Genomic DNA, 26388 nt, shown 5'->3' on the forward strand with positions numbered 1-26388 from the left:
GAAGATTGGCAGAAAACTAACCTTGGTTTCTGTATAGTTGAGCACCGAAATTGCCCAGATACTCAAAGAGGTGTCATGTAGAGGAGAAAGTCAAACACTGAAAATGCTGAAATTAGGGAGTTCTCAAAAAAGCTGCCCTCCACACCAATATAGCAATGTTTCATTTGTCTCCATTAATTTAAATCCAGTAAAAGTGAAAATGAACTCCAGTAAAAGAGAGCTGATCAATCAAAGTTAAATGAGAACATCAGTAAAGAAAAGGTGAGTAACAATTTTTGTGATATATATATTAACTTCAAATTTTGACTGTCTGAGGATCTTCTCTGCCGCATCTCTGCATGCGTGTTTGTGTTTTTAGTCTTCTTGCAGGTGTTGAAGTGAAGATGGGTATCGTGGTCATCAGCAATGCCACGATCCCTGGTGGCACTGCTCCACCTGGTGTGCCAGTGCTCCTATACAAGCAGCTCAGTGGCTGATACGAAACCGAGACGTTAGCGAACGTTGAACTTAAGGTCAGTGTCAGATCTGAATTCTGTCTGTAGCCTATAATGTTTAAAGGTTCAAATCGCTAATATTCAACTATCACATTTGACCAGTGTTACCTTTAGCTGTCAGAAGATCTATAAATGCTATGAAATAAAATGTTTCACCCATTCTTTTTGAAAGCATCACGCATTTTATGTGCGCTCACAGAGAGCCTGAAGCAGAAAACCTGAGTTAAGAGAGAAAGTTGATAACCACCGATATGAAAACAGTTATCTCAGACTGTGGTTAAAAGGTTTATTTAACAAGGTAATGCAAAGAAAGCCTGACTATGGACTAAGTCATGCAGATGGTGATCCCCTAGTAACCACTGGTTACTTGGGAAAATGTGTATTCATTCACCAGTTGGTTGCTAAGGGTAAATATAGGTTTGCATAGAAGTTGGGGCACCAAACCCCCCTCCCAAAGCAAACTGCTGTGGTTGCCTGTAGTTTCAACTCAAGCCCAAACAAACGTTCCCCTTCAAAATAAAAGTTGCACCATTTAGAACAAGTTAGTTACTTATTCAAATTTCAGTATCGCTCAGCGAGTTTCCAGACAATTCTCCGTCTTCAAAGCAAACTACGAACTCTGAGTCAACACCTCATAAAAAAATGAAATAACAGTCTGTACCATTTTAAATTGGGTATGTTGTATTGTGTTAGCTTTTCATAATTTTGTCTATTTCAACATTTTTGTTTAGTACCTCATCATTGTGACTTCGTCCAAGTCTCAGGCACTTTATCAGGCACTAAATCTCATCTTTTATTTTTATACTGGCAGAAGCTGACTTCTGCTAGAATATATTTACCGTACAATGTGAAATATAGTTTATTCAAATGTTGTGAAATACAAATAGCGATGCATCTACAGACCTTCCATCTGGGCCGACAGTCTGGAGGCGTGTATCGGCCTCCCTCGGTCACATTGGGATTTTCTTTCTGCACTCGTTCCATCGTCATCTGGGAGCTGAACTCGATCAACAAACGCCCCACTGAGGAAAAGAAAAGAGACAGAGAAAGTGAAGAGAAAAGCATTAGTGGGATGAGTTGGGTAACAGACTAGACAGGGCATGAAAGAAGTGAAAGAAAAAAGACATGATGGGGGGAAAGAAAACAAGAGAGGGAATGAGGGACACGGAGCAAACGCTTTTAGCTTCAAAGCAACACTATACGTGTATCAAAGTGATGTGTGCAGAAATAATGATTTCAAGGGATATGTTTCGCATAATGCTTCATTTAATAAGACGCACAGGCTTTGGAAAACCCATACTCCTAAAAAACAAACAAACAAAGACTTTGAAGTCAGATGTGTAAACACATGGAAAGTAATTATGCAGCTTAGTGATAAACCCACATCATACAGTATGTTACATCTCTGCAAATCAATCCTTTGAGTACTGATGAGTCAAAAACTATCAGTGTGCAAGTGTGTTTATGTGCATGAGACCAAATTAAAAGAAAGATATGCTTTAAATCTCTGGCCTGGATGATAAATCCAGCCCCTTGCTCTGAGAACCGCCATCATTAAAACACCCGAGAAAGCTTCGCTGTTTGGACTCCGACCAAAGCCCCCAAACCACGGACCTCATTTCAACAAACCAGACTCTCAGCACTCATTCTCCAAACTGCAAAATGTCACTCATTAGTGCATGTCTTTCTTCAGCGGCTGGGAACTCATTAGCTCAAATCATCACGCATCATTTGATTCACCAAAAATATTAAGTAGTATTACATGATTTTTATCATTCAAGGCAACAAAAACAAGCCCTGCTTATGTATAATAATGCAGTTTATCTATATGTGACTGAAATCTTTAAATAGAAAAAGGACAGTCGGTGACTCGTTCTTCATTATCTGTTTTACAATGAACACTGTCACTGCACTACAGAGGAGAGAAGCACAGCGAGCGGCCATGAATGTTTTCAACAATATGAAATGTGTTTCAGTCTGCAGATGAAAATAATACATGAAAAAATGCACTTCTTATGCTGTTTAAATAATCGCTATATTTCTGAGTTGTTCAGATTTTTGGCATTCATTAGCATGAAGTATTTTAACCTGTTCTCACAGTTAATACAAAAGAAAAAAAAAACTTCAGCACGGCCGTGGTATAGCATTTCGTACACGATAAATCTGGTGTAAATTTTTACCTGATATTGTGGCACCATGTGCTTAGGTTCCCACGTTCCCTAGCTCGCATAAGGAGACAAGCAGACGTCTCAGAGAGAAGGAGCTGCAAGTGATTCTCTAATGAGAATTTAGTACACAAAAAACAACCTCCAACAAACTACAATACTTTAGCAGGGAACAGTTTTATTGCATATTTTCCAGTGGTGGAAAAAACAAACTTGTTTCACCACTTGAAAACCCACCATTGAGTACAACCAGGACACGAGGACAGATGAAGAGACACGAGCGGCAGGATGATGTGCGACTGCAGAAAAACAGGTTAGAAAGCTTGACTTAAATTGAAAAATGTTTATTTTATTATGTGACAATGTTGTGCACCTGCTGAGAAGTTGCAAGACTAAGTTACTGAAATGTTAAGCGGTTACGTTATTTACTTTGAGACTTTTCCATCATCAGACTGATCTTTTCCCCACTGAAAAGCATAAGTTCCACAATACACTTTTAAGCAATGAAGTGCCAGATTTACCAAATATGATACTAATTAAAAATCATATATGCAAATTTATATTTTATTATTATTTTATAATTTAGGCTTTAAAGGCTTAAAATTCCCATTGAAAACAATATTACTGTGCTTGTATATGACTTGCTGTGTCGCTGTTGCACTACTGCTGCTCGCACCTCGTGGCAATGACTTCACACTTTGAATTAGGCAGTCTGTCATCAATGACAAGGATGGAAAACGTCCTTCATTTACTTACACGTATAAATGCTGCTGCCTTCAAACTGTAATCACCAATAAAACATTGTTGGTGATTTCATTTTTTTCCTACATCACCATGACATCATTTTGAGGCTACATCATCCAACCTGTACTGTTCAGATGGTTGTTTATTATGAAAGCATTTACCTTTTTAAGCTTTGAACATTTTATCTAAAATCCATCCATCTTTTCCTCGACGACACTACAAGAAAAAAATTAAGGGAATTTCCAGAAACCGTACGAACCCCGTGTTTTTAAAACGGCTACGCTTGAAGGCCACCCATTTAGGGTGTTTTGCCGGGAGCGTCTTGCCTCCTGCTTAATCACTCAACGATGGACTGTCAGTTTTAAACAGTTACAAAAATTAACTCATCGAAAACGTACACGTGAGAGGGATTCGACTGTGTTTGCTGGAGTGCATTGGTGTGTTGAGTGCTTAAAGCAGAGCAGGTAAGTGATGAGAAACGACAGTAAAAACAAAGTTTTGCCAGACTGTAACAAACATTTAGATAATTACAGCTAAAGCAGTGATTATGCATCAGTGTACATGGATTGTATGATTCCCATTTGTAAGTATGTATATTTACTGTGCAGTAAACAATCTACTTTCAACATACTTTTGGTGGCCAAGGTGTGTCTTGTGTTGTATTATGCACGTATAAACAGACAGTATTCGCAGCATCAGAGCACAGGAAAGAGAGGTGTGGCTCGTAGAAGCCCACGAGACGATAATGGGCTTAACATTGATGCATGAGCTCCGTGTTGAGAGGTCTGCTCCAATCAACACCGTGCAGGTGAGGAGTGTAATCAATGGAAACAAGGTTACATGTCCATAACACACCTCTTTATCACACCACAAGAGCTGAATGCAAACAGTCCCAGCAGCCCCTGACTACTTCTACCCATCGCCCTCCATCCCCTCCGCACTCGGGTCTCTTTCTTCCTCGTTCCCCTCTCACCCTAATGAGACAGAAAGTAGAACATGGTGTTTTCATCTTCTCCCTGTGATTTTTTTCCCCAAACTTAGTTTTCAGGCAGCTAAAACAAAACGGGGAGCTTACTGGATGTAGCATAACATAGTATACTGTGTATTAGGTTTTCTGAAAACACAAGAAAACATTGGGCGAGGTTTTAGTTGTTCCTCTTGAAGATAAAAGCTGGTTTATGGGGAAAAATCCCCCCAATAAATATAGATTAACATCATTGCAGCACAGGTCGTCCAAGTGTGACTCAAACTGATACTGCTACAATTTCAACTTTGCCTTCTTTACAATTCCAAATATGAACCGTTTAAACACTGGGATGCATACATTCACTGGTCTGCAACGATCCTCAGGTAGGCTGTGGTGTTTAAACTATACTCGACTGCTATTAAGGTGCCTGTATCATTACACCATCATCCTGAACTGTTGATACAAGACAGAATAGATGCTGTTTACGCCACACAATCTGAACGCCGTAGCAGAAATCAAGACTCATCAGCCCAGGCAATATTTCTCAATCTTCTCTTGTCCAATTTTGGTGAGCTCATGTGAAGCAGATATGGTCTTCTCCATACTTTGCTTGTAACACGTGGTTATTTGAGTTACTGTTGCCGTCCCATCAGCTTAAAGCAGTATTTCTATTTTCCTCTGGCCTCTGGCATCAACAAGGCCTTTCTACCCAGAGGACTGCTGCTTACTGGACATTTTCTCTTCTTCAAACCATTCTCTGTAAACTCATGAGATGGATGTGCAGGAGAATCCCAGTAGATCAGCAGTTTCTGAAGTGCTCAGAACAGCCCATCTGGCACCAATAACCATGCCACTTTCAAAGTTCCCTAAATCACCTTTCTTTGTCATTCTGATGCTCAGTTTGAATTTCAGCAGGTTGCTTTTACCATATCGAAATGCACATGGCAGCACATGATTGGCTGATTAGATAAGATATTTAAGATTTTGAGTTTTGGTCACAACCACTTGTTAAAAGGATTTCATGTGTAGCAATTTTGGTGGCTTGGCTCTAAGAGCAATATCAAGACCACCAAAACAGCACACACTAGGCAATTAATGACAACAAACAAGACACTGATGATGGATTAGAAGCTGGGGTCCAAAGTGGCTTGCAGGGGGCAACATAAGCAGTCTAATTAATGTACATCGTCTTTGATTTACTGCTAAAATGCACAGAATGGTATCTGCAGCATTTAGATCTGGATATTTGAGGGGTGATTTGTCTCAGAGATTTATAAAGCATGATATCGAAAGAGCTTAAAAACATAATCATGAAATAAAATACATTGGCATTGTCATTACTGCATGGTGAAAATGTACAGGTACAATTCAGTAATCTTGAAAAAGCACGGTGACATAGGTAGAGGAAAACTTTTAAAGATATACAGACTGTGTCGAGCCAGAACACACAAATAACAGAAAGAGAGCATTTTTGTGTTTGTGCATGTGTGATGCAGAAATGTGCAGGTTTGTGTATAAAATACACTTCAACAAACAGTAATGTGTTGTACAATGATAGCAGTGGAATTATCTACACACACACACACACACACACACACACACACAACAGCCACAGACACCTAACATGCTTATCTAAGTGGCAATATTACAGTAATACATTATAATCACACTCTTTGATCACTCTATCTGGGACATCTGCTGCACTTTGGGGAATGCAGAACTGCTTTATCTGCAGATATATATACACAACACACACACACACACACACACACACACACACATTATATGACAACCAAATTTTCTGTCACAATACAGCTGTGTGCAGGCAAGAGTAGGACCCAAACGCAAACTCGCAGAGACAAAAAGTAAACTCAAAAAACGCAGCTTTATTGCTGGCGTGGAGTGGGACACGAAAAACAACACAAAACTAAACTGGGGAAACTAAAGCACAAGGAGCCACAGGGGAACACTCACACAGCTATGAGGGAGGACGCCACCCTGACAAAGAGACACATGGGGCTTAAATACACTGAGGGATAACGAGGGGGAATGAGCCACAGGAGGAGAGCACAGCTGAGAGTAATTAGGAGGACGAGACAAGGGAAGCAAAACTAGAAACATTAACATAGGACAGACTGTGAAAGTAAAACAGGAAACACACTGATGGAACTCAAGACATGTAAACTTAACAGACTGGGGAGACAGAACATAGGGACCAGAAACATGGAACAGAAAGGCACAGTAGACACAACATGAACATAACAACGCCACAGGGGAAGAGTAAAACAAAATGCAGAAACACAGGACCTCTTTCAAAATAAAATCTGAAACATAATGAAACGCAAACATGACAACATAAGAAACACAGACATGAAGCACATGAAGGACAAGGGAGACTTAACGGGGTTGGATACACAAGGGGAATCTAATAACAAACGAACTTAGATAACCTAATGAACAAAATAAACTCAAACTTAAAACGCTGGGTCAAAAGACCCAGGATCATGACATTTTCCCCTCACAACAGTAACGAAACAAAACGGCAGAGCTATTAGATTAGCAGCACTCCCTTTCTCTTCCTCCCTTCCTGCCATTGTTGCTCCTATTCCCCCTCCACTGAACCTAGGATCCGTGGGCCCTAAGATGAAACAGATCAGTTTAATCTAGCTCTGCCAAGACTCCCCTCAGACCCCAGTGTTGCTACATACGGTGTAACAGAGTTCTCTTATTATCTGGTCTATCTAGACTGTATAAATAAAATGCAGAAATACCTTTAACAACTGTGGTTTAAAAAAGAAGTCTGGTTGTATAGAAGGATACGAGAAAACTGCCCAATTTCTCAATTGATTTATAACCATCCATCCATCCATCCATCCATCTTCATCCGCTTTATCCGAGGCTGGGTCGCGGGGGCAGCAGCCTAAGCAAAGAGGCCCAGACCTCCCTCTCCCCAGCCACCTCCTCCAGCTTATCCGGGGGAATACCAAGGCGTTCCCAGGCCAGCCGAGAGATATAATCTCTCCAGCGTGTCCTGGGTCTGCCCCGGGGCCTCCTCCCGGTGGGACATGCCTGGAACACCTCACCCAGGAGGCACCCAGGGGGCATCCTTGTCAGATGCCCGAACCACCTCAGCTGGCTCCTTTCGATGTGGAGGAGCAGCGGCTCTACTCTGAGCCCCTCCCGGATGGCCGAACTTCTCACCCTATCTCTAAGGGAGAGGCCAGCCACCCTTCGGAGGAAGCTCACTAAATATTTTCTGCATGACTTTATGGTCTCAATTGCTCATTTTATCTTACAGGATACAATATGATGCACATTTTGTCAATTCTGACCTTCTTCAGAGTAAAACAGATCATTGCAAGGCTGCGCTTCTTTGCAATGGACAGTTTGCTTAAAAAAAAAGCAAAAAGAAGATGGCTATGACATGGTGGACACATCAATCATTTACATAAGACCCAAAAATGGCATAAATATCCATCAGATATAAAGATATAAGAAGAGAAATACACATTTTTCCCCAGCCAGGTTACTGAGCATTGCTAGGCCTGTGCGACTCTTATAGGAAAACAAAACATGCAAAATATAACAGATTTTCATGGATCTGACAAATAAATTATCAATGAAAACCAATTAACTTGTTTAATCCTGTGTTTACTCTTATGTAGCTGATTGCAAAAGGGTAATAAAGTGAATAAAAGCAGTTTGATACCCTTGTGCACTGACTCAGTAGCTTTCTTTGTCTTTCTCTTAAAGAATGAGTTCGTGTCAATAAGGCTGTGAATTGGTTTGTCCTCACAGAGTCACTGGTCGGGCCATCTGACCATGCAAAACTCTACGACAGGCTGTCTGTTAATCAGCAGCCCTGTTCTGAGAGTTTCTGCGCCTTTGTGTTACTTAAGTGACAACTGAAGCGGCGCCAGGGTCAGATTTCTGAGAGCGGTTCTGAGTTTATAATTGAGTTTGGCTCTTTGGCCTCAGGAAGGGGAGGGAAATGAAAGTTAGAGAAAGTGAATAAATGAGAAGAAAAACGGACAGAAAGGAGAGCGAAAGCTGGAGGAAGAGGTTGATCCTCTCCCTCCTGCTTCCCACTGACACTCTGTGACAATAGAGACTTTCAGCTCCCTGAATCTTATTAGCCTGTCCACTCTCTCAATCTCTTTTCTTTCAATCATTTACAAGTGCCTCCACCGAGCACAGGCCATAATTGAGATTCTTCCCATTTTGATGAAAGAAAGAAAAAGAGCATGAGGTACAAATGGGTGTGGAGGAGAGAAAAGGGAAAAGAGTCAAAAGTCTTCACGTCAGGTACCTACTTCTGCTAACATAGCGTTCATTTTGTTTATCTTCAGCACACTTTGTCCTTGTGTTAGCGATTTTACACCCTCTTCCAAGACTCATTACTGTGGATTGTGAAAATCATCGATGGCAAAGGCTATGCTCAGCTGTGAAATCCTGCCCGTGTGTCTGTGTCTGCATGTTGGGGTAAATTTATTGGATCAGAGGATTAGAGGTATCTGAGAATCTCCTCGACATGCAAGAAACACATTATCTGGTCGTGTGGGTGTGTATCTATGCAGAACACCCAGCGTGCACCCAAACAGACGAGATAAAGGGTTAACCGTGGTGTATTTACACCGCACCAACAACAAGCACAAAAGGATGAAGAGAAAGCTACAGCATTCACAAACTCATAGCTTTGTTGTCGCAAGTCATGTTGCTGGAAAATGGAATCCACCAGACAAAAAGGCAAACATGAATCTCAAGCAAAGGATAATGTGAAACTGGACTGTTTTGGATTAAAAAGTAAAAGGTTGATGTTCTGCCGCTGTCTTTCAAACAGGATGTGTCAGACCACAAGAGACAGAATTTTCAAGACAAAATAATTTCCAAAGGACCTTGACAGAAAGAGAGAGAGAAAAAACTGAGCTTATCTTTTGCAGGGAAATGAACTGCTGTCTTGAAACAAAAAAAATAAAAATAATAATGTGCTTCAAAAATGCCAGGAAATACTGTTAATACTATCCTAAAGAATATATAATATAATGTAGCCATTAGAGGGACATAAAAAATGCAGTGATTTCAGAAACAGGCGTGCTGTAAATGTTCTCTTTGTTTGGTTGATGAGTGTTTCAAAGCAAAAGGAAAAAGTCGGTCGGACCAAAGCCAGCATTTACACCCATCTGAGCTGCATCAACACAACATGTGTTTACATCTGTAGGCAAGTGCATGTCAGGTTAGGGCATAAATTATGACATACGCTGCAGTAAAAGTTACGGTGTAGATCTTGAGGAGGGTTTGGGGTTACGGCGCGCCTATGGCGTAGATTTACTACATGAGTATAAATCCAACATAAGGCCACAAGCTGAACAGGGGTGATAGTTTCTGCAAGTTAGCCAGGATTGACTCAGGTCTGAGTGAAGCAAATTCCATCAACAGACAGTAAACTGTGGGGTGACTGTGCAGACATCGGCGTAGCTGCCAAATCTTAGACCCGTCCAACTACGCGTCAGATCCAAGTGGCAGATCAGCGCTGATATAAGTAAAGAAGAAGTCAGAACTGGAAAGTAATTGCTGAGTGTTTTCTTCAAAGTTTTTTCCACAGAATTTCAAGTTCTCAAACTGTTGCAACATCTCCCTCTGTATAATCTGTGAATCTCTGAGCTTCTGAGCTGATATATCATTAAAACAGCCGTAAAAACCAACACAATCATACACTCGTGTCTTCAACCCAGGTGTAGCGGCAGTGGTACAAAAATCGAGGGTTGCACAACTGGTCCAAGTGATACCAACGTGGCAATACATGCCAGCAGATGTGGTATCATTTTGGCCATGTAGGGCAGGGTGTAAGCAATGAGCATAAAAGCAGCCTCAGAAAGCAAAAAAAAAAACCCGCAAATTTTCTTCTAGCAATCATTAGAAATTAAACAGGTAAGCTGAAATCTGGTGCAACAAAGACCACCAGGATGGCAACAGAAGCTTTTGTTTGCTGTTATTTCAACATAAATCAAATTTATTCTGCTTAGTTTTACTCAACATTGTAGCCATTGGCTGCTCAAACCCCAGTGGCTCCAGAGAAGCCTGCATCCAGTTTGAGAAATGCTGTATCATAGAGAAGACGTGCGATATTATCCAAGGACAAACATTGTGAACATTATCAATAAACCAGTTAGGACCCCAAAACACCTTCAGCAGTATCGTGATAAAAAGTGAGAGCTTGCTGAATAATAAGCAGGATTGAATGTGGCTGTTTAAAAATTCAGATATGTGTAAGTTATTTTACACGCATCCTTTATTTTGTCTTTTCTCACAATTCTACTAAAACTTGTCATGAAGTATAATCAAAAACAAAAACGCTGCCAGAAGCATCTTCCTTTGCGTTTGTTTTGCTCTCATGTTCAGACGTGTTAGCAGCCAAGAACTGGGAGATTTTTTTTCCTCATCAGGAAATGTTTTCTTTATTTACTGTCTGGTGTGATGCAAGGAAAACAATGTGTAAGCAAACAAGCCTTAACAAGAGATTTCATTAATGAGCGTGAATTTTAAGTAGGCCAATGAAAGTAATTACAGTGTGAAAAGCTGCAGATGCAAATACTGATTGTACAAAAGCTTGGTTTTTTTTTTTTGTAGTGCTGTTTCTTACATCTCGTAACAATACTTTTATCAGTGTAAAGTCCTAATTATCAGCAGCAGAGCTGCAGATCATCACCCAAACAAGCAAAGTAAAAAAGCAAAAACAAAAATAAAAACACTTAATGGCTCAAATCCACGCGCACAGTATGTTCACTGACTGTTTTTGCTCTGAGATGGAAAAAGCTGAAAGTAGGGTGCTTGAAACAGATGGAGGATGCATGTAACACAACAACGTTTCCTGTCAGGGGGGGGGAAGAATAAAGGTAAGAAAATAAAAGCACAAAAAGATGAACGATACAGTTTCAGATGCTGAAGGACGGCAGTTGGAGAACAAACACAGACAAAAAGAAAAAAGAAAGAACATGAAAACAGTAATAACACAGGAAACACAAAGTGATGGGGAGTGACAGATCGTGTAAGCCTGTGAGCCAGATGCTAAGCAACACCACTCCACACACTGCACTGCAGTTCTGCTACTGTCGTTGTTGCTTTTGTAATTTCCTCTGTGTCACAGGCTGTCATACACCAAATATCAAGAGCCATTTACATTATAACACAGACTAGTGCGCTACAATTGATACAGAAACCCTGTTGTTGCCTCTTTGATTCATCACAACAGCCTTTAATTAACACGGAGGTCATGTGATTGCTTTCATTTCTCTGTTTGTTTGTTTGCTAGCAGGATTAATCAAAAAGTTCCAGATGGATTAGCATGAAAATGTGACCAGAGGTGGGGGTTTGGTGCAAATTAGACGTGATTAACCTTTCAAGTCGGAGCCACGCATTCTTTTTTCTTAGCAAGACATTATGTTCCACATATTCACTACTAATAAATATATATATTAAATCCTAATTGAAATAAAAAATTGTGACACTTGATGTTCTCACATAAATATCACAAAGTAATCCGTACCCAGGATCCAGAAACTCAGTTTGTGCTTGGTATGGGGGAATTTTCAGCCTTGGCGGAGGGATGTAGACTTGGACTGCTCTTGCTAACAGAATGATCCTTTAATTAGTGGCAAGTAATATCTGTCTGAATAATAAGGGAGAAAGAATCCTTGCATAAACACTTGCATGAGCACCAGAGATGGGCAGTAACGCGTTACTTGTAACGCGTTACTGTAATCTGATTACTTTTTTCAAGTAACGAGTAAAGTAAGGGATTACTATTGCAAAATCGGTAATTAGATTACCGTTACTTTCCCGTAGGAACGCTGCGTTACTGCGTTACTAAAACCGTGATTTTTTTTGCGAGAATGTCTCATGACAGTGACGTAAGCAAGTGCGACGTTGGTGACAGCAGCTGTGTGCAGATCAACAATGGATAATATATTGAGTGCAGAGAGAGTATGAGCGTGCAGCGTTTAAAGTGTGGAAGTACTGACCTTACTTTGAGTTTGATTCCATAAAAAGTGACAAAAACATTAGCGTCCATCGTGCGTGGGAAGAAAACTTCTTTTTACAGCGAAAAAAACCCCTAAACTTCCGAGCAAGCACCGAGTAGCTACAACGTGATGGGAAACTCACAGAGACACTCGCGCGGATTCTTCAACTGACCGCAGCACACCTACACCAGGGTAACCCTCCGCCTACCCTGCTCCTGCTTTACAGGTGAAAATAGAGCAAAAGGACCGCTGAGTCTTTGACTTTATTTATTTTCTGCTGTGTTTTACTTGCATCTGTTTGAAAGAGTGAGTGAAAACACAAAAAATATTTTATTTTATGTGCTGGAATGTGTAGAAAATAGGTTTAAATGTTAAACTAATTTATTCAAGTCAGAGAATGTTGCATATAATTAAATGTTTTGCTTGATGCATAAAGTTAAAAGATTAAAACTGATAAAACAAGTTAAAAAAAGAGACTTTTCCATTTGATTACATTTTGTATGATGGATTATGTAGAAAAAGTAGAATTGGGCTGAAAGATCTATCACTTTATCACCTCTTCAGGTTGTAAATCGTGTTTTTAAAAAGTAACTAAGTAACTAAGTAATTAATTACTTTTGAAAATAAGTAATCAGTAAAGTAACGGGATTACTTTTTGGGGGGAGTAATCAGTAATTAGTTACTGATTACTTTTTTCAAGTAACTTGACCAACACTGATGAGCACATACACACATGCAAAATAAAAATGTGATATATGAAGCACATATGAGAGGAATGTTTCTTATTATGCCATTTAATATTGGGGATACTTTATTCAAAACAGTAATTCTGATGTTGGTAACCACTATCTTGATCCCCGTAGTCTTTGAATGGTGTTTTAGGTTTTGGCAATTAGTTAACGCAAAGAAAGCTAGCTAGGCTGAACTTGCTCACCCATCTGAGCTTTCACTACCAATCACAGAAACCTACGTGTTCTTGTGTTACTTTTCCCCAAATGTTGTTTTTGGCACAATTTGGATTATTCTCCCTATTGCTCGATATCAAATCTGCATGACTGGCAGATGAATTAAGAGTGGCACACCAGCATGTGTCCCTTGTATAAGCATAAGTGTCTGTTTTTGGCAGTACAACTACAGGTCCCACTGCCGCTGTCCAGCTGGCATACTGACGTGCTAGTTGGCACATGTGCTGACCTCGACACACACACACACACACACACACACACACACACACACACACACACACACACACACACACACACACACACACAAGTAGTTGTGTATCCCGAAACAGCCAGAGCCAAAGTCATGATGACTTCAAGGCCATGAAACTGTCAGAGCACTGTGTTTGGAGTGGTCGTTGGGACAGACATGAAATAGTGCAGGAAGCTCGAATCAGGCTGCCAGAGAATTACAATCCAGACACAACTGTTCCTGATGCCAGGACATCATCCAGGAATAACATAGCAAAATACATAATTATCGAGTATTGAGTTTAAGTCAAAGCTGAGGTGTGAAATAACGTGTAGCAGCTAAAAGCAACTTTTTTGTTAATCTAACACTGAGATCACATCAAAAATCATCACTTGTTTTTTTTAGAAAGTTGAGTATCTGCATGTTTAATGATGTGGAAAACATACAGTATCTGTCCTTTATATGCAAGCATTCTCTCAGCTCACAGCAGGTTCACAGTAGATGAACAGCCATGTTTGATTTGGCAGACTTTTATCCCAGACACCTTTTGTGATGCAGGGATTTGTCTCTCCTCCTTGTCTTAAATCAGGGATTTTTCACAGTTAAGCAAATGTGTTAACCACTGCAGTCATTCCACTTAAACACAGCACTGAGTCAAAAAGGTTAAAGAAGAGACCTCTGCAGCATCCTGCTTAGTTCAAATAAGTTCCTGTGTTAACAAACTAACCTGTCAATACGACATCCTCTGTCCCATAACTCAGTTATAAGTTCCTTATGTCTATGTTAATAGTAGCTGCCAAACTAACATAGATGACGAGCTACACTGTCCTGCAAACTTTAAGCCAAAAAGACTAGAAAAGGACCAGAGAGTGTCTTCTCTTTCCAAGGCTATAAAATATCTTGCACAAAAACTTTTCACAAGCTCTCAAATGTCGATTTCTTCACACAGAGAAAGATAACACTTTATTATATTGCAGGCAGGAGTAAGACTAAACCCCTGCAAGGATTCTACCATCAAAGGCCATTTTATTCATTTAAATTGCTCGTCCTGTCCAGGGTTGCAGACCCAAACGCAGACTTCATAAACAAACCCTTACTGAGGTGATGCAGGTAATCCAAAAGGCAGCAAAAAATACAATCAATTCCACAGAGCACACACAAGGGAGGACAGACAGGAACCCAGTATGACTCACAACAAGGAACAGAAGGAAACCGAGGCCTTAAATACACACAGGAGGTAATCAGGGAGAGTGGAAACACCAGGGTATCAAAACACAGCTAATACTAATTAAAACAATTAGTTTTAAGAAAGTAACAAAGGAAATTAAATTAATAGCAAGGCACAAGAAACAGGAATGACCAAATTAAACAGGAAATAGCTAAATGGGACTCACATACAGTACTAGAGATGAAAACCAAAACACAAGAAGACACAAATGAGGCTGGAATAAACTAAAGGATCAAACATCTGTACAAACACAAATAACTAGAAGAAATAAACTATCAAAGTTATTGGAGTAAAATAAAGAAATAAATAGAAATGATATAACAAAACAACCAAAAATAAACATAAACCACACCATGACAGGCCCCTAGTTGTATGGCATTATTTTTGTGCCACTATTTTGAGCGCTCATAAAAAAACATTTGCAGGTGCAAGTGTTGTATTTTGAGAAGAAATTTATTTTGAGCTAAGAAAAGCTAAATTTGAGTGAACAAAATTCATTGCTGCGTGCAAAAAATGTATTTCAGTGTTTGCTATTATACACACACACACACACACACTAGCAGAAATGTTGAGAGCGCAAGCAACGCATTGCAAGCAAGCGCAAATGCAAAAACTGAGCGAGAGGGGCTGCTATTGTGTGTGTGTGTGTGTGCGTACGTGTATTGAGAATTGCAAACACAGGAAGAAGACCGTTTCTGGCTCATCCTTGGTTGACCTTGAAGATGAACTAGTAGCCTAGAAACTACCATCGACATGTTTTGATGAACATGATGTCAAATATGAAATACCTCTTCTTGCAATAATGATTTCCTGTCAAGTGCTTGTTCTTTCGCTTCAATTCAAGAGGTTAGTTGATTTCCTCTCAATATTACCAGGCACTCTGGTGGAGGATACAACCCAATCAGCGATTGATCATACAAAATCTATTATCAGCCAATGGAACACTTTCTTGTGCTGCAGTTTTATGAATTAAAACATTTAATTGGCGACGGAAGAGATGACTCTGATTACAAACTAATGACAAGAAACGCAGCGTCTTTGTCTGTGAGCTAAGCATTCCCTGCTACTGTTAATCAAAGCTGCATTTATTTTATTTGAAATACAGAGAAATGAAACAAGAAGGAGCAGCCAGAGCGAGCGGTTAGATGAAGCGCTGCAGGTGACAGGCTGCACACCTCCAGCTTCTCGGGGAGGTGACCAACTGCTTTCACTGTGCCCTGCTGTTTGTGGACTCATGCCGTGTGCAGCATGAAAAGACCACAGTTGCTTACAGAATGCTGGAAAGGAGCCAATTATTGCATGACTTTCTTTATTAAGAACAACAAGAGGTTGCGTTGCTGCCCAGAGAAGTCGTGACCTGTAATATTAAGTCACATATACCACGGGAATCAAAGGATCAGCCCAGGCCAAAATCTCCTGATTGTTAACAAAATTCACTCTGATAGATGTAGGCTTGTGTGCAAAGACAGCTGCAGTCATCTACAGTCCATCACCATAGTAACAGTACACACAGCGTTAGCAAGCTAACACCAACTAAGATTTGCATGTATGCCTGTTTATGATTTGAACACTTCAATAACAATCTGGCTGCGCCTCTAGTTCCTTGAGATCCAACACTAATAACTTCCTGGACACCGTGTAAATTATAATCTGTAACTACATCCACACCATAATTCTCCAACATGTAGGACTATTTTGAAAAAAATATATATATATTCAACACATATTTAAAGAAGTTTAAAGACACAAAGGAGGTGTTTTCAATTGAGGACATACTCACACTCACTAAATTAATTTAAAACAAAAAACAAAAAACCCTTTTGGCTCAGCTGTGAAAATCCTAACAGGTGTCAGTCTTGCTAGATCAACTGTATCCCAAATACCAGCAAATGCACAGAGAGCTGCAAGTATTTTTAGCAGTACTTTAAACAGAGAAAGAAGTAAATGCTTCTTCATGGAGCAGGTGGTGTCAAGTAAATATTTCTAGCTGAGCCAAATGTGACATTTGACACTTCTGAAGGCCACGCTTTGACACTTCTTGCACGGATGTGTGCGTTTGTATGCATGTGTGCAGAAACACGCGCAGACACCTACAGACAGACACACTTAAACCCATCTGAGAGTATCAGTGTCCCTGTGTTCACGTCTGTCTTGATCTTCCTCAGCTTTAATCTTCTTTCCTTCTTTTCTCCCTGGAATTTTTTTTTTTTTTTTATATGTCCATCACCATTAAAGGCCATCGACATACGTCCAACTGTGTTTGGACTCAAATCACATACCACACACATACACATACACACTAAAATGCACGCAGGCATCAATCAAAAAGTCATGCCGATCTGGAAAGAGCAAGGTGGCAGATGGGCAAACAGTTGGAGGGCTCATAAGAATATTTAAGAATAATCATGAAATGTTTACATTTAAAATTTGAGAAAGAAAATGATTCTACGTAACTATTACGGTGTATGCTTTCAATGTTTAATCAATGTGTCTGAATTTGGGTTCAGTTTAGGTTAAGTTTAGTTTAACTCTAGTGTTTGAGGTTTTTTGGAATGACTGGTGATATTTATGATGTTAGTCTTTAATTTGTGCTATTACTTTATAGTTATTCTGATTGTCTGATTCTGTTAGTCTGATTGCTTGATTACTTTCACCTGAGTCTCGTTAAGGAAAACTTAATTTGACCTCTAAAAGCGGTTTTGCTGTGGGTCATTATTTCCTGACTTACACTCTATTGTAATTACATTAGCTGTAAAATAACTTAATGATTGCAAGGGTGAAGTGTGAGCTATATGTTTAAATTTAAATGACTTGCAGCATCAAGAAAAGAACAGAACAGCTACTGTGTTTTGCACCATATGGCTTCTTTTTTCCTTTTTTTAAAGTTGCCGCAATTAGTGAAACAAGCAGTGAAAAACTACCACAGAAGTCATCTGTGCTTGTCCTTACAGTCCCAGCAACATCAGCCGCAGCAGCACAATGAATCAAAGCAGCTTGATAAGTCAGACCCTCGTTTACTCCGGAGTGCATCACCATAATTAGGAGCCACAGGAAGTCATGCATGAATCCCCCCAGAAAGTAGTTGAAGTAGAAAATTGAGTTTTCTGTGCAAGAACAAGAGTTTTAGAGTGTCATTTTTATTATTGTAATTAGCATTATTACTTATACAGTATTTTCTGAATTTCTGCATTACTCAACTTCCTATAAGCTCCTTGCTGCTCACAAGGAGCATGTGGCCTGCCGGAGAAAGCTTCCTAACTCCATATCCTTTTTGAGTCTAGAAAAGCTGCTTTAAAGCTGCAGGGTGGTATTATTATTATTAATATTTCCCCTGCTTTCAGGGATTGTTTAGGAAGCAGATATATTAAACTGGTTCCCACTGTCTTGTGGGAGGAAAAAAAATATTTCTTGGTCCTGGTTTTTGCTTGCAGTGCAAAAAGCTAACCTGGCTTTAAACAATGTGTATGATATGTCTGGATTTGCTCACCTGTGAATTTTCTGATCTGCCTGCAGTGTTGTGGTGGATGGTGGCTAGTGCTAAATGTTGCAGAGATATCGGCAGAACTCATCAGGTACGTCTTCTGAACCAAAATATGGATTGCTTCATCTGTTTGATTAGTTAGTTGACCTGTTCTACAGTACATTTATACGACTATGCAAACATTTATTCACAATCTAAGGCGCGCTACATATAGTATAATAGTAAGATCAAATATGCTTCTTTTAAAAGCAGCCTTAATCTGTTCAAACACTGGCAGCCTAAAATTGAATAACAGACTCACTAAAAGCCATACTGTGACTGTTTTTAAATTACTGTGGAAATCAGATTAAGGCCTTTCTGCCTAAAGTAATAAGAGCTATTTTGACTTTAAAAAAAAAGATTTTAATAAGTAATGGGTATCCTTTATAAAGAATATGGAGCGAAGAGGCTAATGAGTTTAGATGAGCCATTTAAAGAGTACATGGCCCTACTCACAACAGGAAATGTAACAGTGGAGGTGCACGTAAGACAGAGAGGAAAACCGAGAGTTGACAGAGAGGGGCTGAAAACACCCCGAGGTATGAAGGAAAATGCAGTCCGTTAGAAAAACCGAGACAGTGTGAAAGGTAGAAGGTAATGCTTTCAATCTCTCCACCTGGTGGTGTTTACCCAGCCGGAGGCCCTGACAGGCTAGTGCAAACTTTTCCCACACCTGGGGTCTATGCCGCTTTCCTCTTTCCTCTTATAACCCTGACTTCTAGGATAAAACATGGCAAATTTCTCCTATTCAACAAAGATCACCTGCAGCATTCCTGTGCACGTTAATGATTTATGTTTTACCAGCAACGTAAACCAGAGCTCGTTTCGACTGATTGTAGTCCTTCAGCATTTATACTCGACTTTTATTAATATAAAACCTTGTGAAAATGTTCCCTCAACCAAAACTCAATTTCTTGGCCTTGAAATTTTAAGGCACCCCCCCAGAAAAAACCCCCAAACTAAGACTAAGTTAGAGGCATTTATTACATTTTATTATTTATTACAGTATTTTCCTTATTACTTACGGTCTTTGCAGAAATGTCTGCAGCACATGCACTGGAGCATATAAACTCAAGCAATAGGTTGTTGTGGCCCCAGTCACACAGGCCTAGAGACAGAGACACCCTGGCAACCACGGGTCACTAGGGAAAAATGTGTTTTCCTTGAACAGCAGGCCAGTTGTTGCTGGAGGTGGCTGGGAGTTGCTTGGTAAAATCGATCACAAAGAGGTATGAGGTGCAGCACCAGAAGCCTCCTCGTGATTGTCACAAGCAGATTGCCACAGTCGCCAGTTAGTTGGCCAGTTAATGCCATTGGCCACCATGTGTAGTTACATTTCTTGAAAGGCACATGTGAAATTACGCTGTAGGTTTTGTAGTTATGACATAGCTACAGCGTAGATTTCCCACTGAAGCATAAATCCCAGTCCCCTGGAAACGTTTGCCTTCAAAGTAAAAGTTGTACCTCGCACAGCTTACAGGGAAAACTCAAGGAGAGCGAAGTTTAAAGGTGTTTATATACCCACGTCTGCCTTGGAGAGCGCACAAATATCAGTCACAATTATTAAACCTGAATGATTTTACATGCCAGCAAATAACAAAGATTGGAACAGGCACAGTCCAATTTATATTCATCATCAGCTACAGATCTAATCTTGTACAGAGGCATATGATGTTCACAGCAAAATAACACAAAGTATAAACATTTACAGCACCAAACACACACACACACACAAATCACAGCTTGTGTGTCTGTATAAACATGTCTGTAGCCGATGATGATATATATCATCTATCTATAGGAATGAGAAGAGACAACGTGTCATTCCTTTCATTTCTGAAGAAACACACACCTAAGCCAATTCAATTACAGATATATACTCACAAGAACGCACATACACACGCACACACACGCACACACACACACACACGCACGAGTGAACCGCTCAATAGCAATATATCATAGCCCTCATAACAAATGAGCTATTTTCACCTCCTGTTCTTGTACGTTGTGCCCTGCACAGCAAACACTGATTCGACAGAAGAAAATACAATGATGAAATCACTGCAGTCTGAGCTAATAGGACTATCATGAAGTTACAGCACTATTTCAAATAGTGAGGAATTAGTTGTTTTGAATTATTTTTAAGTTTTCACTGAAACCAAACCAAAACTTAATATTTGATCATTATGAGCATGATGGCATAGAATATTTCCTCCACAGTGCTTATGTAGTGTACGTAAGATATTAGTTGTAAATAATTTTCTGTATTGCATTCAATATGTTTGCAGCCGTTTTTATTCTTAGATGACGAAAATGAAAAAAATCAAATAAAAAGGAGTTGATGCATACAGTAGAGTACAAAAGTGTCTAACCTAATTACCTGTTTTTAATCCTCTCGCACTAGAGTAGGCTCTGAATATGAAGGCTCACCTTTGTTAGAATAGGATAAAAGTTGCCTTTCGTAAAAACTTTTCAGCTTTATTATAAAATCAGCCCAGCAACTAGTGACTCTACGTGTGCGATACTGAACAGATTAAGTGCGGTACACCCCTCATTTATTCATATTTCTCTTCCAAAGAGCCAGACATTTTTGTACGTTTTTTAAAGTGGTCTTCAGGTTTTTTTTGAATGCCTTTCAAAGTTTTTCTTCAGATTGTGGCTGCTTTTTCTCTCATTTTCAGTCCAGTCCTTGCCCTGCAACCAAGATGTCCATCTCAGCATCTCTTGACTGCAATGAGTAATCTACTGACATTTAGCAGTGAGATTTTACACACTGTAAATTTACTGAAATGAACGAAGGAGAAAAGGCTGTGGTATGCTAAATTATGACAGAACTGCACTGATAATCATTGACAACCAATCTTATGGACTCACAAATCCAATTCATCAATTTTGGGTTCAAATCATCATCAGTATGTACATGACTGGCACAACAGAGACATCTACAGCCATCTGTAAAACATGGTGGAGGCTCTGTCATGGTTTGGAGCTGCATTTCAGGCAGTGGAGTTGGAGATCTCATCAAAATTCATGGAATTATAAAGACAGAAAAGTACAGCTTTTCAGCATGACAATGATCCCAAACACACTGCCAATTTAAAAGCAAACCTGGATAGAAAAGCACACATCAGTAATGGATGGGCCTCCCCAGATCCCAGGACTCAACATTACTGAAGCTGTGTGGGATCATCGTGACAGATAATGAAACAAAAAGGCAGCAAACATCCAAAGAAGAGCTTTGATTGTCCTTCAAGAAGCCTGGAGAACTATTCCTGAAGACTGCATCAAGAAATTACAGAAAAGCTGGCTAAGAGTGTTTAGGCTGTGTTGAAGAATAAAGGTGGTTGCACCAAATATTGATTTTCAAGCTGTATTTCCATGCATGTTTTGACATGTTTGAATACATTTCTCCAACCATTTCCCATTTTCATAGCAAACTATTATAGAAATGAGGGGTGGCTTAGGATGTGCACATGTTCATCTTCAAATTCATGGAGTCTGATTTGTATTGTAACAGAGGCCTAGCAGTCCTCCCCTCATTTACTACTCTCCTGCAGTTGGAACAGTGATAACTGAGTATATGAGCAATCATTTAAAATGGTAAATAAAGTTTTTGGCAGGGAAAAAAATGCAACTAGTGGCAAAACACATTCACTACGTACACAATTTGAGTGAACTTTTGTTTGTGTGTGATTTCACCAAGGAAATGTAGAGATAAGTTGATATGCTAGCTCAGATGGCATCCTCACTCTATAGTCTGCCTAACGTGTCTCTTGGCTGGGTAGCGGTTCTCTTAGTCCGCATGTAGCAGCCACTTCCACTAAAGGGCAATGACGCTCAGAAAGTGCAGCTCAGAAAAGATACATGGATTTCATTTACTTTCCAGCAGCAGTCCCTTTGTGGACCGGGCCAGACATCCTGCACTCAAATCAGCTGAGAAAGTTAAGATCTATAGAAATAATTATTATACCAGGATGTAAGCACATCCACAGACAGGCAGAAAGTCTCTCAAAGCCATATTCACAAAGTAACTGCCTACACGACCGCACGCACACGCTCGGACTTTGGCTGTGGCTCAAATAAGAGCTTTTAACTGATGTAACTGCAGTTTTGCTCTTCTGCTGGGCTGAAACCCCTGGCAACCAGACTCTATCAGTCTCCAAAGACACAGTGACAGATCCGATTTCAACAGAGTGCTCTGACCGTCCTGAAAGAAGAGAGGAATTGTGAGAAAGCTGTAGGGGAGTGAGAGAAGGAGAAGTAGAGAGCTGAGAAAAGTGGAAGAGAGGGAAAGAAAGCGATAACCCAAGATTGATAAAAATGAATGGACAGGAAAGAGGGAGGAGGTGGGGCAGACGGCGACCCAGCGACGAAGAGAGAGACCCATTTGGCATGGAAGAGGTGGAGTGGGAGAGAGGAAGGACAGAAGGTTCCTTTTGTTTCCTCTCCATCAGCAGCTGCACTCTCCTCTCTGCTCAACATGCTATTTCATCTCCATCCATTCAGAGGTAGAGGGAAACAAAGAGGAGAGGAGCTCTCTCGAAGTAATCTGATATTTCTATCTGCTCTCCACTGGCTTTATTCTCTCCTCTGGAAACCTGAGTGCGTTTTCTGCTGCCACCATGTTGGTGTGATGTCACCTTTTGAAAGAACCTGTGATTCGTGCATACTATGTTGAAATGTACATTAATGTGGAGTGAGACTTTAGGCACCAACATAATTCCATATACAAACATGCAATAAAAAGTAGAAAATGTGGAAAATTTCAATCAAATCACCTTTTATTTTGAATAAAAAGTACCCGTTCTCTCCTTCTGTGGACTGAATCGACCTCTTCTGTCTCTCCATGTACTCCCAAACCCCTAAATGTCTTCTGAAGCAGCAGTGACATCCCAAAGTAACAGAAGAGCTTGCTGCCACTCCTTTAATGCAGTGTAATATTTTAATCTTGTTGTTTCCTCTTGAGAAATCGTAATAGCACTACACATACTCGTTGGCTTCCTACAAATCTGTTTAGATTCCAGTAATTTGCTTTGCCAAACGCAATTTGGACGAGGTTTAATTGCTGCTTGGATTCTGATCATTGGCAGCATTTGTTACAATCAGTGTCCATTCTCATACGCACAGAAGTGATGGTGGGGGGAGGACGCTGGGTCTGGTATCCAACATGTTGTACAAGTTTAGGGTTAGTTAGGGAACAGTCACAGCTTTCACTCTGCATTTCATTTGATAAATTTACAAAACTGAGACCAACCCCATAACCAAAGATTCCTAAACATAAACGTGAAACTGTTTTTTTTTTATGCCTCAATAATCAGAAGGAAACAAAATACATCAATAAAAGAAACAGAATCAGTTCTCTATCACTTCCTTTTAAGATGTATTTGTATCACATAATATACATCGAATAATTTCCAAGATGATGAGAGTTTACTTTTTTTCCTTTTATGAATAATTTAAAAGAGCTCTTTTAGATGGAAACATATCTACAATTGATGCAGCACAAGCTGCACTTTTGGCCACTTGGGGGCTGCATAATTAGTTTTTTTTTTTTCTTCTAACAGACATGGAGCACCATTAGCATTCATCAGAAGCTGTGGTGCAATGTAATACTCACTCTCCATTAAAATCTGTTCTTGTCTCCACATCCTCCTGAGGGAAATATCTGGAGCTTTTCCAACTAGTGCTGACTTTTGCTCGCAGTTTGATAGTAAGCAGGTAATCTATAGTCAACCGTTTATTAGAGGAATTTAGTTGAAACCAGTTACTAGAAATGGCACCGTTGATAGCTATAGAAATGCATCATGACAGTAAAATGCAAAAACCAAAACAATGAGCTGAAAGACTCTAAAATGCATAGCAGAGCTCAGGCAAGCTGCAGGGTGGGATGCTAAATACCTGAACTACATTTGATATGTACTAGATTTATTGTTAATGAATAATATCCAATCCCCCAAAGTGCATAATCCTAGCTACAGTGGCCGCTGTAGGACAAATATATTTTATTCAGCTAAACGAGATCAAGGAGATCAAAAACATTACATTTAAACCTTTACCCTATAAAGGTCGTGGCCTGCTGCCATGTTTCTGCTACCGTTTGGACCATATCCATTTTTCCCTGTCTGTGGAAGGCTGTCAGTCCACGGTTTACCTCAGCTGTCCATGATAAGTGAGAAGTGTCAGCGTCTTTTCACTGTGGAAGAGGATGTAAAAACTTTGTGAAAAAAAAAAAGTGTGATAGGGATCAATGATTCAGGTCATTTCTGATCAATGATAGCAACACTGAGGTTATGCTTAACTTTTCCGTTGGTAAAACTGTTATTTTTACCCCTGTTAGCCTCCGTTAGCCACAGTTACTTGCTATTAGCCACTGCTAGTGGACGTTAGCCGCTGTTACTGTCTTTGAAGTGAATGTAGCTTTGTTAGACTCTAAAACTTCATGAATAAACTCTCATACAATGTAAAAATGCAATTTTTATTTATTATTTATCAAAGGTAAGAGTGTGATCTTTAGCACACTTGAGCCTAGCATTTGCTGAGCTAACATTAGCTTATAACCAGCTCCTGTTATTGTTTACAGATTCTAATGATGCTTCATATCTTAAGTCTTAAGATGAAGAGACAAATGTAAATGTCCCACCATGGCACGTGAATGCATACAACTTCTCTCCCTTTATTTTATGTATGTGGCCAGTCTCTAGCAACGTAAGAAAAATGTGGACGGAAAACCTCTTAATTTGTTGGAATACATAATTACATACTAATCTACAGTGGAACCCCGACTTACGAAAGACCCTCGGGAACAAATTAATTTCGTAAGTCGAAAATTTTCGTAAGTCGAAGCACCTTTTTACATCGCCTTTTGAGTGAGGTGATGCTGGCCGAAGACGAAGTTCTTGGTGGAGGAGGACCTCGCTCATATTTATCAATAATTTCTTTGTTTCCATCGAGAGCACTTTACGCTTCTTCTTTTTACTCTAATTACTTGCAGAAACAAGCTCGGCTTTTAATACCATCCGGCCATACAAACTCCGTCCCAAACTCCACCAACTGGGACTTAACTCCTCTCTGTGCAACTGGATTGTGGACTTCCTCACTAACCGTAGACAGAGTGTCAGAGTGGGTAAGAACACCTCTTCCACCCTTGTGGTCAACACCGGTGCCCCTCAGGGGTGTGTTCTGAGCCCTCTGCTATACACTCTCTTCACCCATGACTGTATTTCCTCCTGCGCGTCCAATCTCATTGTTAAGTTTGCAGATGACACTACAGTGCTCGGACTTATATCCAACAATGATGAGACAAACTATAGGACAGAGGTGCAACAACTAGAGTCATGGTGCCACGACAATAACTTGGTCTTAAACACCAAAAAGACCAAGGAGATCATTGTAGATTTCCGGAAGAGGGGTCATAACAACCATCTGCCTCTCTTCATTGGCAGTGAGGCGGTGGAGAGGGTGAGCAGTTTTAAATTCTTGGGGGTAACTGTGACCGAGGACCTGTCCTGGGGCAACCATATCACCTCAGTTGTACGGAAGGCCCAACAGCGCCTCTACTACCTGAGGAGACTGCGGAGCGCACACATTCCCAGATCTCTGATGTTGAACTTCTACAACTGTGCCATCAGCAGCGTTCTGACGTATGGATTTCTAGTGTGGTTCCCCAGCTGCACCAAGGCCGAGCAGCAAGCACTCCAGCGGGTGGTGAAAGAAGCTGGCAGAATTATTGGAACAAGTCTGCCAGAGATCAGTAATATCTTCCCCACTCGCTGTCTGAGGAGGGTGCACAGTATCCTGCGGGACCAACATCACCCTGCGCGCCACCTTTTCCATCTGCTGCCCTCAGGGAGAAGGTACAGGTCTATACAGGCCAGAACATCCAGACTGGCCAACAGCCTGTATCCACAGGCTGTGAGGCTCCTGAACTCTCTGCCCCCCTCTCACAGACAATAACCATATCCAACTTCTTAATAGCAATGAACTGGTCTGCATTGGTGCATCATATCTTTATTCTCTTCCCCCTCCTGCCCCCCCCCCCCCCCTCTTTCTTAAATA

General features: G+C 40.3%; 1 protein-coding gene across 1 annotated transcript in view; it reads right to left on the bottom strand.

Annotated features, from left to right (window-relative positions):
* Positions 1-26388, bottom strand: part of b4galt2 (UDP-Gal:betaGlcNAc beta 1,4- galactosyltransferase, polypeptide 2) — a 239572-nt gene that overhangs the window by 131330 nt on the left and 81854 nt on the right. The window contains exon 3 of the mRNA XM_026148727.1: positions 1398-1516. Coding sequence (XP_026004512.1) covers positions 1398-1516 — 119 coding nt within the window. The remainder of the gene's footprint in view (positions 1-1397; positions 1517-26388) is intronic.

This window comes from Astatotilapia calliptera, chromosome 18, assembly GCF_900246225.1.
Source record: "Astatotilapia calliptera chromosome 18, fAstCal1.2, whole genome shotgun sequence".
Taxonomy (NCBI): Eukaryota; Metazoa; Chordata; class Actinopteri; order Cichliformes; family Cichlidae; genus Astatotilapia; species Astatotilapia calliptera.